Source organism: Pangasianodon hypophthalmus, chromosome 4 (genome assembly GCF_027358585.1).
Source record: "Pangasianodon hypophthalmus isolate fPanHyp1 chromosome 4, fPanHyp1.pri, whole genome shotgun sequence".
Classification (NCBI taxonomy): Eukaryota; Metazoa; Chordata; class Actinopteri; order Siluriformes; family Pangasiidae; genus Pangasianodon; species Pangasianodon hypophthalmus.
Window position 1 is genome coordinate 10001 of NC_069713.1, and position 20326 is coordinate 30326.

At 40.6% G+C, this 20326-nt stretch overlaps 1 protein-coding gene across 2 annotated transcripts; it reads left to right on the top strand.

The window, feature by feature from the left end:
* Window positions 1-11236: 11236 nt before the first annotated feature.
* On the top strand, window positions 11237-20079 carry bcl10 (BCL10 immune signaling adaptor). Of its 2 annotated transcripts, none has more exons than XM_026912109.3 (3): window positions 11237-11506; window positions 15470-15758; window positions 15911-20079. In XM_026912109.3, the coding sequence occupies exons 1-3, from the start codon at window positions 11456-11458 to the stop codon at window positions 16312-16314; spliced, it is 744 nt and encodes a 247-aa protein (XP_026767910.2). In that variant the 5' UTR covers window positions 11237-11455; the 3' UTR covers window positions 16315-20079. The 2 variants fall into 2 exon arrangements, with proteins under 2 accessions (XP_026767910.2, XP_026767909.2); XM_026912108.3 differs by having other exon boundaries at window positions 11239-11506; window positions 15908-20079.
* Window positions 20080-20326: the final 247 nt, after the last annotated feature.

A 20326-nucleotide genomic window follows, 5' to 3' on the forward strand; every position in this document is an offset into this window, starting at 1 on the left:
ATAGCAGTGCTTAACAGGCGCCGACCCGTGCACTTCCCTTGGCTCCCTATACAACCACGCAGTTTTCGGACTGTGATGGGGGGGGGGTCATTGTAAATTCACTAACCCTAACCCTAACCCTAGCGACACAAATAATTAACAAAAAACATTTGTTATGGGACACAAGCCGAGGACTGATTCACCTGATTCACTTGCGGCTGGCCGCCTCAGACGAGGGTGTAGAGTGTTTAAAAGGCCGAAACACCTGACGACTCTGAGGTACACTGCGGATGGTGTGTCCTGAAATTCATTAAATAAGGCTTCATATTTTAACACTGAGATTAAGTAAAGTAAAATAGGAGGAAGTTTAAATGGCTAAAACATTTACATCAGCTCCAAACCTACCAGCTTAAAGCCCGATCGAGTTATACTCGATTGGATTTGTTAAATTAGCAGACGCCAAGCCGGGGTTTGCTACAGGAACAATGGCAATGCTTAACAAGCGCCGGCCCGTGCACTTTCCTTGGTTCCCTAGTCAACCATGTAATAATCTTGCGATGGGGGGAATCATTGTACTTCAACCTATACCTAACCCTTACCCTAAACCCTTGACCCTAATCCTAACCACTCACCCTAATCTGACCTCCTACCCAACCCCCAACTCCCAACCCCTATCCTAAACTCTGGACCCTAATCCTAATCATTTACCCTAACCCAGGACCCCAACCTCTAACCTTAAAACCTTGGATAAATACCTAATCTCTGATTCCACTTCTAACTTTAACCATTGATCCTTGATCTGGACCTACATTTATGGACACCTTCCCCCCAATTTAGACTGTAGGAAGTACAAGTTAATATAATGAAATGATAACAATAAAATGAATCAGAGCCCAAACTTTACCCAAACTTACCTATCATACTATACCATCCTTTTCAAAAGAAGAATAAATTTGGTCTCCCTGATTTTCTGTTTTATTTCTTTACCCAGAAGGAGAAAAAAACAAATTTTAACAAAAGAAAAGTTTTAACCATTAAATCTTAGCTCTAGCCTTAAAACCTAAATCTAAGCCTAAACCTAAGACTAAACCTAACCTTTATGGCAATCCTAAACTGACCCCTAGGCTAGACATGGCTCATGATCGTAATCCAAACCTCAACCCATTCTGGGATACAAATTTAAACACCTTTAATACAATTGGTTAGGAATATGCAGTTTATTCAAATTAGACAGACTGTAGAAAATTATGGGAATAGGAGTTTTATAAGATTTTTACTTTAATGACACAAAAACAAAAAAGATAGAGCTGAGCAGATTTTTGTGCTTGCAAGAATGTGACATGCTGAGTAAAATTAGCTGGTCATGATCACAGCAAGTAGACAGCAACTATTTACTCACCATAATGGTGCAGAGCTTGCATTATAATAACCTGGACTGGCAATCCAGCCAAAAATTCCAGCAATTTGGAGATTGGTCAGCCCTTTCCGCAAGTGATTTCCAGGGTGTCTACCCAGTAGAAGCTTGTTGGCCTGCATCGGGGTCATCTGCTGGAACAAATGGCTTCCACCCACCTCATGGGGCAGAAAACTCTGCTAGAGTGGCTTAGGAAACCTTGCAGTGTTAACAAAGCCACTCGCAGAGAGGTAAGTTTTTCAACTGCACCTACATGTAGGAATCATTAAACACAGCAGGTGTTACCTGTTTTAAATAAATAACCATTAAATGAATAAATAAATTTTTTTTTTTTTAAATAAATAAAAAAATCTATTTTAACATTAACAAGTAACGTTTAATATTTTCCATATTTAAGGCATGGTTACTTTATTATTGTAACAGAGGTATTTTTTTTAAGGGATTTTTATTTTGACGTTGCCCCGTTTTCAGTATGTTCGCGGGAGATGCAAAGACGTCTGGGGAAAAAAGTGGAGAAGAGAGAGCAGTTTTTTTTTTTTTTACGAGAGAGATGCGCCATGATCACTTGGTGAAAGATCGACAGTTTTGCAGCGGGAAATGTGAAAGACGATAGTAATATGCATTTAATTTGAGTTTTTGCGAATTAAGTGAACACTAACACCATCGTGTGAGGCTGGAGCCGTGAGTCTCGTTCTGACCACTGTTGTTTCCAGAGTCATTTCTGAACCGTGCTTTAGATTGGGAGACATTGATTTCTTCCTGCGCATCATTTAAGTGCACTTGTTAGGGCGCGAGAGTGTGTATATGAACTGGAAGTGAGTTTTTCACGGAGTGTTTAAATTTTTTTTTCTGCTCTCTCCGAGAATTTTTGCATTTTGGCCGAGACTGTCCATCGCCTACGATCAGTTTTACTTTTGGAAGACACTTTTCTTTTGAGACCGAGTCAGTGCGTGCTGTGGCTGAGTTGCGCCATTTGGTTCTAGAAAGTTCCTGAGTTTTTCCTGGGCCACGCTGAGTTTTTGCTCATGTGGTTTTATTAACCTGCCATCCTGACGACATCTCCTCACTGTCTAGCCCCAGCTGTTCATTTCATCATCACAAGTCGTCGCAAGTCATCTGAAGTCATCTCAAGTCATCTCAAGTCATCTCATCAATTTCATGGTTGCTACAGACTGGTACAAACATTCTTTGCACCCACACACGCACACACGAACTCTTCACTGATATAGACTGAACTGGATTGTGAACTTGAACTAAGTAATTGAACTGGGTTGGTGTGAGAACTGAATCATATTTTGATTTGTAAGAGTTGTTTGAACTGAGCCAAGAGTTATTGCAGAGTTCATTTGAGCAGGATCAAGAGTTATTTCTGAGTTTATTTGAAGTGAATCATTTGAATTGAATTGCAAGAGTCATTTATATGGTTCAGAGTTTTGGTTGAGATATCCAGTGCTGTTTGAAATTCAATATGTGTGCTCTGATGTTGAATTTAATTCTGGAAAACTTGTGCATGAAGAGTTAAACAGAAATGTTGAACGGTTCCTCCAAAGCTAAAAGAAGACTTCAGAGGACTTGTCATCAATTAATTGTTTTATTTCATTCTTTCATTTAACCAGTACCAGTTCTTCCAAGGAAAAGTCCAGTTTTCTAAAAAAGAGAAAAAGAATAAACTACTAATTGTTAACAGGCCACACAGTCTATAGTTATTTGTGCAACTTACCTTGGAGTAGGGTCGTCTCACTTACACTATTAGGTTTAGGAGGGAGGGAATGTGAATGATTTATTTTACCTCACATAAACACACTTCAGGGAGCCACCGTACTGACACTTACTTACCTGAAGCCTACTTTTCCTATTCTTATAGTTAAAATAGTGTAATCTAAACCATATACACCCATAGTGCATACTGAGACTAAAAGTACCGGAGTGGGGACTAAGATCCTTTCACTTTTAGGTCTTCCAAGGACACAAAGTAGTTTCCCCTACAAGGCAGGACTGATAGTCTTGTTACATTATACGTGAAGTTTTATTAAAATTCAAAAGCACATCCAAAACTGAATAAACATGCTAGATACACAAATAATTAACAAAATTGTAAATATATTAATTAATTAATTAATTACAATAAGAATAAATATGTAAACATTATCCAATTGGGCATGGGACACAAGCCGAGGACTGATCCACCTGCGGCTGGCCGCCTCAGACGAGGGTGTACAGTGTTTAAAGGACGGAACACCTGATGACTCTGAGGTACACTGCTGATGAGGTGTCCTAAAATTTCTTAATTAGTCAGATGCACCTAAAATTAATCATACTGAAAATCAAACACCTACCACTTACACTCTGGCTAAATGCTACAGACAATCCTGACACCTAACCCTAACCTTAACCTTGAGATATAAATCTTAACCCTAGCCCTAAAATCTTGGCCCTAATCCTGGCACCTGACCCTAACCCCCACCTTAAGCCACTTGACCCTAAACCTTGAATCTCAGCCCTAAACGTAACACATAATCCTAACACCTACCACTTATACTCCAGATAAATGCTAAAGACAAAATAGCTTTGTGTATACCTAACCCTAACCCTGTCTAAATTCCAGCTTTGACTTATCCTTTTCCTCACACCTGCCCAGCCTTAGATTCATCAGATGATGGTACAAAGGATGGGTAGGTGAGCAGAAATATGCTAAACCCTAACCCTAGAATCAGAATCAGAAACAATTTATTGCCAGGCCCAGTAAAGGACTCTCTACAGTACTAGGAATTTGTCTTGATGTCAGGTGCAAACACAGAATCAAAGATATAAAGTCAAGGGGGAGATGAAATGAAGAATTCAAAAATACAAAAATGCAACGCAATAACAAGGGTAAAACAATATTAAAGTGCATGAGACCATTTTGCAAGATGAGAATGCTATATATAAATATAAATATGAAATATGTAAACAGCAGAAGATAGAATATATTAAATCAGAAATATAAATAGTAATGTACAGAAAAAGTGAGTGTACACAGGAGATAGAAAAAGTATTGCAGCTTCAGAGGGGAGAGTGACTGTCAGTAGGTTGGGTGGAGGAGGGGGGGGTCACCTGAGGGGAATTGGGGCACTGTTCAGCAGGCTGACTGCAGTGGGGAAGAAGGAGCCTGTGTATGTATATACATTGTGTGTGTGTGTGTATATATATATATATATATATATATATATATATATATATATATATATATATATACATGAATAAGAACAAAAAATATATATTTAAACTACTAGATCAACAAGTTACTTAAGTCAGCTAATATTACCTGATGCTTTATAAAGGACCCAGCCACCAGTAACTCTGTGATATCACATAACTGTTAAAGATAACTGGATTAATTAATCCAACTGCTATTGCTGCTCTATATGACCATTCACAAAGATTTTGACAAGGAGTGTAACGGCAGATTATGTGATGTGCTGTACCGCCTGATGAGTCATGTTGTCATCCTGAGTGGCAGTTCTGCCTCCTAATCCTGCCTGTGCATGGAGCAGTTGATCTGGACCACTAGGGGACCGCTCACGTTGGGTCTGCAGCAGGTGGAGCTTGACCTGAAATGGTTTTTGTTTACTGGGAACAGGACATGTTCCAGTAAAGCATCATTTGCCTCTGCGATTAGAGAACAATTCAGGAAAAGACCTGTTGAGAAAAAAAGTTGTAAGTACCAAAACAGATCTACAATACATAAGCATGTGTATATTATGAATGCAATATAAAGTTTTGGGCTGACCTGGTCATTTCTGTGTAATAGATGATGGCCCCTGAGGTTGGCCTCTTTGTCTGTTGACGTGAGATGATGTGACAAACCACAAAATTATTTAATCAGATCTTTATCATAATGTATGTGTAGATATTCAAGCAGTTTCAACCAATTGAAATATTCGCAGCTTAAATAATACAACCATGTTGAATTGCAGCCTCCAAAAATGCAAGCCCCGAAAATACAATGCATTAAAACACAAGAACTGTTCATTTTTAATTTACAATACATTTTTTTTCTGATTACTGCAATTCAGCATGCCTTTTTGTTTCAAAGATGTCATTATTTTACTTCCACATATTCATAAAAAAGAAAAAATTTTTTGTTTTGTAGTTATTCATTATTGTGTGTAGAAAAATGTTTTCGAATTGTTTTGCCGGGAGTTTCTTGCCTGCGTCAGCGTCTTAACTATACTGTTTCTTTCTTTTTTTAAATCAATAATTTTGCACTATCATTTTCATCTGTTGTATTTTTCACGTTCTCTTCTACCGTATTTTCATTTTTCCTTCTCTCGAAGTGCGCTTTTGTATTTTGTCAAGACAGCGAGCGGAGGCCATCCACACCAGATCCACGCCGTCTGCAATATCAACAAATCTTCGACTAAGGTGCGTTAAACAACATGTCTAACATTCAGCTTGTTCAGTGTGTTGAGGGCAGGATGTTTAGTCACTCTTCGTCCGTCGTTAGCAATAGCTTTATTTGTGATAAATGCATGTTAGTTAGCTCTGTGACGGAGAAGATTGCAGCATTAGAGGTGCGCATCCAGACTCTAGAGAGGGTTAGTGAGAGTGAGGGCAGTGTAGTTTCTGTAGGGGAAAGTCTGGATGCCTTAGGCGGAGTTAGTAATCCCCCAACTCCAGCATTAGAGCCCTCACAGCGGGGCGAATGGGTGACGACTCGGGGGCATAATCGCAAAGCCAAAGCTAACGCTAAGGCTTGCCCACGGGAGCACCACTCCTCTCCGCTTCACATGTCCAACAGGTTTGCTCTCCTCAGTGAAGCACCCGCTGAGAAACCTGAAGGAGCTCTGGTTATAGGTGACTCTATCTTGTGGCACGTGAAATTAGCTAGGCCTTTAGGGGCACCAGCAGCTTTAGTTAGGTGTATACCGGGAGCCAGGGCACCTGACATAGCAGGTAATCTTAGGGTCTTAGGCAAGCACAGGTTCTCAAAGATAGTTATTCATGTAGGAGCTAATGATATACGCCTTCGTCAGTCTGAGGTTACTAAGAGTAACATGGTAGAGGTGTGTAAATTAGTGAAGGCAATGTCCGATGCTGTAGTATGTTCTGCGCCCATCCCAATGTGGCGTGGCGACGTAGCTTACAGCAGGTTATGGTCGCTGAACTGCTGGATGTCCAGGTGGTGCTCCGAAAACAATGTGGGCTTTATAGATAATTGGACTAACTTTGAGGGCAAGGTTGGCCTGTTAGGGCGGGACGGTGTCCATCCCACTCGGGAAGGTGCTGCTCTCAGTTCTTGCAGCATAGCACATAGTCTAAGAACAGGCCTAGTTAATCGCTGACAATCCAGGGCCAAGGCCAGGGAGCAGACAAGCAGGCTAAACCGACCGTCTGCTAGCTGCACTGAGCACCATTGATCTGAAGCTAGGACTGTTGAATATTAGATCTCTTACGTCTAAAGCGCTTATTATTAATGAAACTATTACTGATCAGGAGTTTGATGTACTGTGTTTAACAGAAACGTGGATTAAACCAAACAAGTTTGTAGCATTAAATGAAGCTAGTCCTCCCGGGTACAGTTACATACATCAGCCCCGTCTAACTGGCAGAGGAGGAGGCGTTGCAGTCATTTATAATGATAATCTAGGCGTCACACAAAAACCTAGTCATAAATTCAATGCATTTTAAGTTCTTTATTCTAACATAACATACGTAGCCACTAAAAATAGGTCTACCCAGGTGATTCCACTAATTATTATTTACAGACCCCCAGGGCCATATTCGGAATTCCTATGCGAATTTGTGGATTTCATCTCTAACCTGGTTGTTTCTTTAGACAAAGCATTAATTGTTGGAGACTTTAATATTCATTGTGATAATCCAGAAGACCCTCTGAGAACAGCAGTTGTGTCCATTCTAGATTCTGTAGGGGTTAATCAGAATGTAATAGGACCCACCCATAGTGGTGGTCACACTCTTGATTTAGTCAGTCAGTCAGTCATATTTATTTATAAAGCACATTTAAAAACAACAGCTGTTGGCCAAAGTGCTGTACAAAATTCAAGTATATACCAAAAATACAAAAGTAAACATAGAACACAGCAACAGATAGTACACTACAGTTATGCCACTGCACTTACTTATGACCATATGCAACAGTAAATAAATAAGTTTTAAGAAGAGACTTAAAATCAGCACATGTTGGTGCAGTTCTTATATAGGGGGGCAAATTATTCCAGAGCTGTGGAGCGGCCACTGAAAAGGCACGATCTCCTTTTGATTTCAAGCGTGACCTTGGAACAGTCAACTGAAGACTATTAGTTGATCGAAGTTCCCTGGAGGCATTACAGTGGAACAGAAGGAGATCGGAGATATATGAAGGATTTAATACTAACATTCGGATTAAATATAGAAAATATAGTCTCATGTCCACAGTCTGAAGCTATCTCAGATCATTACCTCATCTCATTTAAAATGTGTATTAATCATAGTATATGCACCTTGTCACCGCGTCAAACGTACGTTCACGTCAACAACTGCACAGAGTTTTATCAGTAATCTCCCAGATTTATCAACCATGATTAGATCACCATCTGATCCCAAAGAACTTGACCAGGCAACTGAATGCTCGCTAGATGCAACTCGCTAGATAAGGTAGCTCCACTTAAAAGAAAAATAATTAGGGAGAAAAAGCTAGCACCCTGGTATAGCTATCACACACGAACTTTAAAACAGACCACTCGAAAACTAGAACATAAATGACGTCAAACTAAATCAGTAGTATTTCAAATAGCATGGAAGGAGAGCCTTTTGAGCTATAAGAAAGCTCTTAGTGCTGCTAGATCAGTGTATCTCTCCACCCTAATTGAAGATAACAGAAATAATCCTAGATTCCTATTTAATACTGAAGCAAAATTAACTAGGAATAAGACCACAATAGAAACACGCACACAATCATTATAGAGCAGCGATGACTTCATGAATTTTTTCAATGGTAAAATTGAAAATATCAGGCTAGAAATTCAGACTATTAATTTTAAACCGGACAGTTCTATAACTAACCCTGTAGATGATAATATAATAATATCAGATCAACAACTACAACGTTTTACTCCCCTTGAAGAGACTGAACAAATTTCACTAATTTCATCATCAAACTCATCAACCTGTATGCTAGATCCTTTACCTACTTGTTTCCTAAAACAGATAATTCCTGAAACAATCAAACCTCTTTTAAAGATAATCAGTTCTTCCCTTAGCATTGGCTATGTACCTAAATCTGTAAAATTAGCAGTTATCAAGCCCTTTATTAAAAAACCTGACCTTGACCCCTGTCAGCTGTCTAACTATAGACCAATATCAAACCTCCCCTTTATTTCCAAGGTCCTAGAAAAGGTTGTAGCACAGCAGCTATGCTCATACTTACATAGGAATAACATTCATGAAATGTATCAGTCAGGATTTAGGCCTCATCATAGCACAGAGACAGCACTGGTTAAAGTGGTAAATGACTTACTACTGGCCTCTGATCAGAGTTGTGTCCCCTTGCTTGTGCTGCTTGACCTTAGTGCAGCTTTTGATACCACTGATCATGCTATTCTCCTCGATAGACTAGAAAATGTAGTAGGCATTAAGGGAACAGCCCTTTCCTGGCTCAGGTCTTATTTGACTGATTGTTATCAGTTTGTAGATGTAAATGGTGACTTCTCTTCTCATGCTAAGGTAAAGTTTGGTGTACTGCAAGGCTCTGTTTTAGGCCCACTGCTCTTTTCTCTATATATGCTACCTCTGGGTAAAATTATCAATAAGCATGATATTAGCTTCCACTGTTACACTGATGACACACAGTTGTATGTTTCAGCAAAGCCAGATGACAGACACCAGCATAATAAAGTTGAGGAATGTGTAAAAGACATTAGAAACTGGATGCTTATTAACTTTCTCTTACTTAATTCTGACAAGACAGAAGTACTTGTACTAGGACCACATGCAGCTAGAAGTAAGCTTTCTGATTACATAATAACTCTGGATGGCCTTTCTGTTTCATCATGTGCAGCAGTAAAAGACCTTGGTGTGATTATCGACTCTAGTCTTTCTTTTGAAGCTCATGTAGATAATATAACTAGGATTGCTTTCTTTCATCTCAGAAATATTGCTAAAATAAGAAATATATTGTCACTACACGATGCAGAAAAACTAGTTCATGCTTTTGTTACCTCTAGGTTGGATTATTGTAATGCCTTACTGTCTGGATGCTCCAGTAGATGCATAAACAAGCTCCAGTTAGTCCGGAATGCAGCAGCGAGAGTCCTTACTAGAACCATAAGATATGAGCACATCACCCCTATCTTATCCACACTGCATTGGCTCCCAATCAAATTTCGTATTGATTATAAAATACTACTATTGACCTATAAAGCACTAAATGGTCTCACACCACAGTACCTGAGCGAACTTTTGGTCTTTTATGATCCGCCACGCCTACTCAGATCAAAAGGTGCAGGCTATTTGTTGGTACCTCGAATAATGCGGGCTACAGCAGGGGGTAGAGCTTTCTCTTACAAAGCCCCACAGTTATGGAACAGCCTTCCACTTAGTGTTCGGGGCTCAGACACAGTCTCAGTGTTTAAGTCGAGGCTGAAAACATATTTGTTTAGTCAAGCCTTTTGTGAATAGTTTTCTTAGGTACAGGGGCAGGTCTGGAGGGTTTCACAGGCATAGAGTGTTGTGGTGAACTGGGATGTTTGGATGCTGTCGCCCCCCCCCCCTCACACGTTCAGGACAAACTCAGGTTTGTCGACGGTGGAGTGGCTGGCTGCCTTATGTCCCAGGGTGCCCTCATGTCTGTGTTAGCTTCTGGCTCTCCCTTTTAGTTATGCTGTCATAGCTAGTCTTGCCAGAGTCCCTGCTTGCTCTCTGCACGCAAAGTACATCGTGCTTAACCATTAGAGGACAAAAGCTCACCTAACAATCTGTTCCTTTCTCTCCATCTCTCTCTCTCCCTCACTCTCTGTCAAGCTACACATGCTACTTCTGAGATGCCAGTGATGCCAGTGATCCTGACCCCTTCTGCTCCTCCTCGCTGCCTGACCCATCCTGATGCCCTACTTCTGGTTGGAGTTCTCATCGGTTGAGTTGCTCGCTGCTGCTGGGGCCCCATATGGACTGCCTGAAGAACTGTTTGGATTGCTGGGGATGGTGCCACCTGGGGGCTGTGGAGATGGCTTGGGGATCACATATGGGGAGCTGTACTGTAATGGCTTGGGGCTGAGATTGCTGTAGTGGCTTTGGGGCTGCAGTTGCCATGAGCAGCTTCGTACTCAGGACTCCATCAGTGGACAGTGGATAGATTCTAACCAGCAGGACTTCTTGCAAAAACTGTGATGAATTTATTGGTTGCACAATTGCACTATTTGTCCATGTAGTACACAATAATAGAAGGGATTTATTTATAATCGCACCCAGATGAGGATGGGTTCCCTTTTGAGCCTGGTTCCTCTCAAGGTTTCTTCCTCATATCATCTCAGGGAGTTTTTCCTCACCACCGTGGCCACTGGCTCATTCATTAGGGATAAATTCACAGTGATAAATTCAAATATTTACTATATATTTTTTGTGAATCCATTTATTTCTGTAAAGCTGCTTTGTGACAATGTCCATTGTTAAAAGCGCTATACAAATAAAATTGAATTGAATTGAATAGCAAAAAAAAAGGAAATTTAACCCATTTTAAATTAATTCTATAAAACTGAAGGGCTCTGACTACTTCCCAAACTTTGGCTGTGTTCCATAGTGTCCCACTGCAGAGATTTCGACCACATTTTGAGCCTGATGGCCTTCCACACCCGCTTCTGTTCACGCGCCTCGGTGTGTGACGTCACTGCGCTCGATAAGGAAGTGAGGAGAGAACTTCACTTTTCAGCGTTTCTCAAGTTTGGCCTTCGTGTGTATTTAATGAAGTTTAACTGTACGCGTAAGCGCTTCATTCAGGAAGTTCATTCTCAACTTAATGAGCTTTAATTATTGTTTTCAATTTGCTATTTAAATCTAGGTCTAATAGTTTAGATCAGGTTGAGCAGAATGGAGATTCCTCACCTGACGGAAGACGAAATGGCCGAAGTGAAAAAGAATGTAAGTGACTAAACTTCACACATCAGTGTGTTTAATAGTCAGATTACTGAACCGCTATAAATAGACAGAAATAAAAATAAGAATTATTATATTAAACATGTGCCATTAAATGAGCGTTTGGTCTGAAAGTGAAAGTGTGAGCAAACTCGTCTGTAGTCTGTGAGAATCCCGAAGCGAAAAGTTAGAGAAGAATTAATCAGAATCTAATTAATATGATTTTTTTTAAAGGAATTTGTAAATTTGTAAATTTGTAAGTTACTTTGTAGTTTTGTGGGCGCGTGTGCGCGCACGGGAGCGCGCACTTTGTCATAAGCGCGTGCGAAAGAAAAGGGTAATCGCGAGTTCCAGGTGAGTCAGCCTGCAGCATCAAAACACCGCTTTGGAACTGGCCATGACGTCATGAAGGGTTTCAAGCCAATCACAGTTAGCGAGGGGCGGGGTCTGCAGTGAGAGGTACAGGCACAGGGTGTGTAGTAAATGATCGGAGGTGTTTAAGGTGTGTGTGCTGTATCAGGGTGCGTATGACGCCGAGTTCGGGAGTGTGATGCTGAGGGAAGCACAGAGACAGAGTGTTAGTGCTGTCTGGAGCCCTGACACCTGGAATCTTCCTGACAGAGTTCTCTTAATGTCTGCAGGACGACACTATCACCTCATCCCGCATTAACGTTTTCTCCACATCACAGCAGCAAGTGTATTCAGGAGACCATCAGCAGTCCTGCACTGTAAACTTTCACCTGGTGTACCAAAGGGCTCATTGTAATATTTACAGAAAATTATATCAAGTTTCAAGTTTATCTCTCATGAGCACCAAATGTCAGTGACAGTTGCACATTGAAATGCTTGTTCAATTCAATTCAATTTTATTTGTATAGCGCTTTTAACAATGGACATTGTCACAAAGCAGCTTTACAGAAATAAATGGATTCACAAAAATATATTGTAAATATTTAAATTTATCACTGTGAATTTATCCCTAATGAGCAAGCCAGTGGCGACGGTGGCAAGGAAAAACTCCCCGAGATGATATGAGGAAGAAACCTTGAGAGGAACCAGGCTCAAAAGGGAACCCATCCTCATCTGGGTGCAACGGATAGTGCAATTATAAATAAATCCCTTCTATTGTGTACTATATGGACAAATAGTGCAATTGTGCAACCAATAAATTCATCACAGTATTTGCAAGAGGTCCGGCTGGTTAAAATCTATCCACTGTCCACTGATGGAGTCCTGAGTACGAAGCTGCTCGTGGCAACTGCAGCCCCAAAGCCACTACAGCAATCGCAGTCCCAAGCCATTACAGTACAGCTCCCCATATGTGATCCCCAAGCCATCTCCACAGCCCCCAGGTGGCACCATCCCCAGCAATCCAAACAGTTCTTCAGGCAGTCCATATGGGGCCACCCCCAGCAGCAGCGAGCGAACTCAACCGATGAGAACTCCAACCAGAAGTAGGGCATCAGGATGGGTCAGGCAGCGAGGAGGAGCAGAAGGGGTCAGGATCACTGGCATTACTGGCATCTCAGAAGTAGCATGTGTAGCTCGACAGAGAGTGAGGAAGAGAGAGAGATGGAGAGAAAGGAAGAGATTGTTAGGTGAGCTTTTGTCCTCTAATGGTTAAGCACGATGTACTTTGCATGCAGAGTGCAAGCAGGGACTCCGGCAAGACTAGCTATGACAGCATAACTGAAAGGGAGAGCCAGAAGCTAACACAGACATGAGGGCACCCTGGGACATAAGGCAGCCAGCCACTCCACCGTCGACAAACCTGAGTGAACGTGTGAGAGTGGGGGGGCGACAGCATCCAAACATCCCATTTCACCACAACACTCTATGCCTGTGAAACCCTCCAGACCTGCCCCTGTACCTAAGAAAACTATTCACAAAAGGCTTGACTAAACAAATATGTTTTCAGCCTAGACTTAATCACTGAGACTGTGTCTGAGCCCCGAACACTAAGTGGAAGGCTGTTCCATAACTGTGGGGCTTTGTATGAGAAAGCTCTACCCCCAGCTGTAGCCCGCATTATTCGAGGTACCAACAAATAGCCTGCATCTTTTGATCTGAGTAGGCGTGACGGATCATAAAAGACCAAAAGTTCGCTCAGGTACTGTGGCGCGAGACCATTTAGTGCTTTATAGGTCAATAGTAGTATTTTATAATCAATACGAAATTTGATTGGGAGCCAATGCAGTGTGGATAAGATAGGGGTGATGTGGTCATATCTTCTGGTTCTAGTAAGGACTCTCGCTGCTGCATTCTGGACTAACTGGAGCTTGTTTATGCATCTACTGGAACATCCAGACAGTAAGGCATTACAATAATCCAACCTAGAGGTAGGCTCAGGTACTCTACAGCTGTGCAGTAGTTTGCTGGGGGATTGCTGGAGATGGCGCCACCTGGGGGCTGTGGAGATGGCTTGGGGATCTCATATGGAGAGCTGTACTGTACTGTAATGGCGTGGGACTGCGATTGCTGTGGTGGCTTTGGGGCTGCAGTTGCCACAAGCAGCTTCATACTCAGGACTCCATTAACCGGACTTCTTGTGAAAACTGATGAATTTACTGGTTGCACATTTGCACTATCTGTCCATATAGTACACAATAATAGAATGGAATGATTTATAATTGCACTGTCCATGTCACCCAGATGAGGATGGGTTCCCTTTTGAGCCTGGTTCCTCTCAAGGTTCCTTCCTCATATTGTCTCAGGGAGTTTTTCCTTGCCACCGTCGCCTCTGGCTCACTCATTAGGGATAAATTCACACATTTACAATATATTTTTTGAATCCATTTATTTCTGTAAAGCTGCTTTGTGACAATGTCCATTGTTAAAAGTGCTATACAAATAAAATTGAATTGAATTGAATCAATACAACAAATACATCAGAAGATAAAAGAGGGAGGAGAGAGGGGGAAGAGATTTAAAAGTCACGCCTTGGCCAGGAATGTTCATATTTTGTTAGCAACAAGAAGCTAGGCCGCTAACCCGGATGAGTGATGTATATTTTCTTTCTCGAACCTCGAACTGTGTAGTCAGTGTTTTAACAAACAAATACGTCTGAATGTTGAGTAATCAAAAGCTAATACTTGTATATAGTGTAACTCATTTAAAGGTAAGATGTTTTACTGTGTTTATTTCTGATGCTGTGAGCAGCCATGCTCATGGACGTCACTCCGTAAATGGGGAAGGAACTCAGATTTGAGAAGAATACCCCGAGTTGACTTCTCAGTTGCGGTGGCATTTTATGTCACGAAAGACACTGTCCCCATTTACTCTGTCGAGAAAGAAGGATTTACTAAGTTCACTAAAATAGTAACAGTGCTATCTATAGAAAATAGTGCAGACAATGTTTTTTAGATATCTTTTCTTTAGATATCCTTTCTTTAGATATCCTTTCTTCAGATATCCTTTCTTTAAATATTCTTTATTTAGATATCCTTTCTTTAAAAGAACCATTGTTTGCGCTAGTTAAGTAGATGGACCTGTTACTATTTTACCGTATCTACGTTTTCCAAAATCCATTCTAATAAATAAATCTTTATAAACTTTATAAACAAATTGTGCAATTTTTCAATTACATTATGTAAGAAAAAAATTTAAATTGCGATTGAGAATCGTTCATAAAGTTGAAACAAAAATTGAGATTTTTTTTTTTTTTTTGGCATTATTGTCCAGCCCTAGCTTCAGCTAAAATTCTTAAATTAAAACACAAACATGGTTTGAAGATTCTCTGTAACACGTGAAATTACACAAGGTTAATTTTACGTAACTTTACATAAGCAGTGTCACTGTTGTTGTACACATTATACTGCCTGTGTAGAGCAGATTTGAAAGCAGATGAAACACTGCTGTGTTTTGTTTTAGGTTAAGGAATGAGAATATCTACAGAAAAACATGGAGTCACTCGTGTAATATCATTTGTGAGAATTTTCCCACGATGCCATGTTTCTCTGTTCCCCTCAGGCTCTGGAGACTCTTCGTCCATACCTGGTAGAGAAGCTGATTGCAGAGAGGCACTATGATTACTTGCGCTCGAAGAAGATCCTGACACGAGAGGACACGGAGGAGATCAGCTGCAGGAGCACGCGCGGAAAACGCGCCGGTAAATTACTCGACTTTATCGCTGAGAACCCGCGAGGTCTGGACACGCTAATTGAGTCAATTCAGCGCTGCCGAACTCTCAACTTTATTATCACCAAGATCACTGACGAGGTGCAGCGGTGCAAGAATGAGAAGATCGAGGCACTCAGAGGTAGCGCTAACATACACAGCAACTCATTTACCCTCAAAAAATTATTATACTATTATTATACTATTATACTATTATACTATTATTATACTATTATACTATTATATCAGTATAGCGGTATAGCAGTTATGTTTATTTTTGTGTGTTTCCAGCAGCAGGCATGTCTAGCTCAACTATGAAGGACACGTCGGGAGCCACTAACAACCTCTCAAAGGCAGACTTCTATGATTACGATAAGTGCTCGACTGTTTGTCTCCACCCTGATGGAGAACGAAGTCCCGCCTCTTCTGTGATGAGCAGCTCTATGAATCTCTCTTTTGCTGGGAATCGGCAGAGGGGGCAGGACTGTATGTCAGTTAGTGGTGCTGCTAGCCTAACGACGTCATCCAGCCTTCCCAAGCCTGGTGATCCTGGAGCCCCGCCTCTTCCTGATGATGTCGCTGTGGAAGACCAGGATGCAGAAGCAGGTGCTTGTGGGAGCACAGGAAGTAGTGGGGATGCTAACTTCCTGCCACTGCGCTCCCGTTCCTTAAACCTGTCTGTCGACAATGCACTCTGAGAATTAAAATACAATCGCTGTGTTTCTGTACTGTTTTTAACGTGGCCTTGTCGACTTCCCCTGCGTCTCACAATGGTACACTTCTTTAGTGCAAAAACACACAACTGCCATGGGTCTAAAACAATTTTATTTCTCTGGAAATATAAGTTACATTCAAATGGAAGTTGTGATTTCTAGAAGACTGGGTAGATTTGCTGCTTCACAGCTCTAAAGTCTTGGTTCGAATGCTGTCTGTGCCGAGTTTCACCCGTTTCACACGTCCTTCCGATGTTTCCTCCAGGTTCTCCAGATTGGCTAAGCTAAATTGCCCATAGGGGTGTGTGTGTGTGTGTGTGTGTGTGTGTGTGTGAGCGAGAGAGAGAGAGTGTGTGTGTGAATGTGTGTGTGCATGATGCCCTGTGATGGACTAGCCTCCTGTGTGGGGCGATTTGTGCCACCTTGGGTCAGTGTTCCAGGAATGGCTCTGACTAGATGATTGGGTTTCCCCTGACCAGGAGAAAGTGCTAACTGAAGATGAATGAATGAATTAATTTTATTGCTGTTTAAACTTCAGCTTCTTCCACTGTTCTATAAAAATGGCAGTATGTTGTGTTCCTGAAGTCTGCAGCGATGGCCAAGAGAATTAGCCAAGTGGAAGTGTACGAGGGGAAGTGTACGAGGGGATGTGTTAAAAACAGGAATGAAGCATGGCTGCTGGTGACAGCATTCCTCAGGGCTCCATGTAAGGACTGGAAAATGTCCACTGACTCTCACAGTAAAGCTACATATAGAATAATTAACAATTCTGTGTTCCAACTGACCAATCCCTAGCCCAGGGATTTTCTGGGTCCTCTAATAAGTGCTTAGCAATAGTTGCTATCCACCTTTACCTCAGTCAAACTTCCATCAGTTTAACAGGCCAGTGTTTTCTGAGGGCATGTTTCTTATTTGAATCTCCAAATGTGGCTAAAAAGACGTCTGAATTATCAGCATACAAAGCCTGAAAGATATTAATGACTGGAAAAACCCACACAACGTCCCATTAAGGCCACTCTTTTGCAGGATTTCTGCATTATTCAGTCAGTAAAAAAAAAAAAAAAACTTTATACATGTGCAAACATTACTTTCCCTCAAATAATCATGTTACAGAAAAATATTTGTATGTCAGTAAAAAAAAAAAAAAAAAAAAGTGAGTAATTAGCTGCAGAAACAAAAGCAAGTGTGCAGAAGTCAGATTCTCCAGGACGCTTATAAAAACTGCCAGTTTCCTTGTGAAACTGTGCAAAGGTGTACCTGAGACTACGGATGCATTTTTAAAGGCAAAGACAGTAGATTTTTTTCAGTTCAATACATCAGTGTATTGAAACATACATTAAACATCCTGCATAATAAAGTCGACTGTTCATCATAAAATACCTCTTATATTACATGAGATGGCAAGCATTTAAACTTAATCAAACCCACACTCCCTCCTGTGAAAAAAGTAACTTCCTGTTTATCTCGAATGAGGAGAGGCTACAGGGATTAAAACAAAAATGCTACTCTGAGCACTTTTCAGAAAACAGTATGCTAGCCTTATAGCATTCTAGCTAGTATGTTCAGCAGCAAGCAGGAGCTGGAAGATTCCCTAAGTCTTTAAGGTCAGCGCCGGGTTGCAGCAAAGGCCTTAATTTAAGAAAACCCTAAGTTATAAGGTTAAGGATGCCCTTAGTGAAACATGGGTTGCAAGAAAAAAAGAGTCCACTTAAGGAACCTTAAGGCTGTCATTAAGTATTTCCCGTTAATTGCTCAAGTGTTCGCTGAAGTTCTGTTATGCATTGCTACAATATTCTTCGTAACCATTTCACCCTAAAATAATTAAGGGATCAGAACAGTAAAGCATTTGCTGAACTCAAATATCAAAGTACGGAGGCACATTTTTAGTGATCAAAATGATACGCAATTATTGAGAGAATATCGGTTTGACTGTTAGTCAGTTCTTCGTCTCACTGCGATACTTGAGCCTGACAGTGAGCACCAAACTCGGCGGATTTTTTTTTAATACAATATGTCCAGTCTTGTAAATCAATTTAGCTTGAATGGGGACTGAAGGGTTACAGTGGCTTTGGAGGGTGTGTTTCGTTTTTGCGTATTCTTCTAAAAGAACAGATTTTTCGTCCTCGGTCCAGTTTGGTTTACGTTTCTTGTTTTTGGTACTGTTAATATTCTCCATAACTCAAATATTGTAGTACAGCTGTATAGTTGTAGCAAAGGTTAAAGTTAAACTTGTTTAATAATCAGTGGTCCATTATGTTCTGTTGATTGTGGGAGATTTTGTAACTATAGCAACCACTTCCCCAATGCCGTGCTTTGCCAGAAACTATTACGAAATGCTTAGTATACACACTTAAGTAAGGAAGACAGTACAAACATATGGCTAATGCGGCCCGCACACACACAAACACTCACAGCAATCTCTCTGCTGCATTCAGTCAGTCTTTCATTGCTGATTCAGATTGGACTAAAGAAAGTGCTGATTGGAAAGATCATATTCAGTAGTGGAGAACGCAGGATTTAAGAACAAACATCTAGGGCTACAGAGAGCTAGTGTTATGCACTGTGTAGCTAAGACTAATGTTAAATGCTGCTCTTATCTTGTTACAGTTACCATGCTACAAGAACTTTTGTAAGGAAATTACCGTCTCCTTAAAACCTTTCCTGATCCGGCTCCCTTAGATAGCAACAGTAACAGAGTGTGGGCAGGGCTTGGGAGTATTGCAGATTTGTCATCTGACAACTGAAACTGTAGCTAAAGCTAAAGCTAATATCGCAAACATGCCCTCAGGAAAACTTTAGTTAGCGTGAAACAAACTGATTCAACAGTTCTCTGTCCACAAACTTCACACAAATATGATAAAGCTAAACAGTTAAAAGTCTCATCATCATAACATAACTCCTGCATGAAATGAAAGCACAAATATTATCCAGGCTTCTCCTGTAAAAAGTAATTGATCATGTTTTACAGCCAGATGTACAGCAGTGTGTCGTTGTTCAGTGAGCTCAAGCTGGAAAGCTGCCCTCTCCATGAGGTGGCACCATGGACATGTGTAACCTAGCCTAATGATGTATCTATCTTTTCATATCTATAGCTTCTTTCAATTTAAAATATCACATGACCAATAACTTTGTTTTATTTTCACTCAAGAATATGAGACACTTTTGTTAAATGCTTGTCCATTAAAATATCATTGAGATGTATTGTTAGTACACACCCTCAGAGTGCTAAGTATTTGTAATTATTTTTTGGACTGGGGACTTTTTTAAATGTTTTATTATTTTTATGTCCTATGCAGTTTGTATAGATGAAAGCAGTTAATAAGTATTTAGTATTTGCATTAATGTTTAGCATTTATTAAATAAAGGTTTATTGTGCATTGCTTGAGTATAGCCATCAGAGGGCACCCCCGAGTCAGCATTGTTTCTGCATTAGTGTTCAATGTGGCACTGGGGAAAGTAAACAGGAAGTGATGTCAGAGAGCCAGTTCAAGGCTGCTCACGGAGAACCTATATCTTGTGTACATACATTATTTATACAGAGCAAATAACTTTATCCATTCTGGTAGAGGATATTAAGCATTGCATATGTAAAATACTGAATGAAGAGACACTGTTTTTTTATTTGTGAGTGAGTGAAATTCAGGCAAAACCATCACAATGTTATATTCTGACAGGTTTGGGGTGCTGTTAAGTAAATCAGGGAGAAAAATAAGGATATAAATCAAGACTGAAATACAATTCATGGATAAGCTAGCTAAAGACTCAGGCTAATGATTTAGTTAGCTAGCATGTAGCTAGGAATTCTTTTATACAGGCTGTAAAGAATCTGTAATGGAGGAAATGAGATCATCATCGTCAGGGACATCACCATTCACCTGATGTGTAAATTCAACTCCATGAGGCTAAAATTACACTTAGCATCAAGCGCTACCACACTGACAATGGGAATGCAACAGATCCAACAGAAATATCTACTTTTACCTCAGATGTGTTTGTA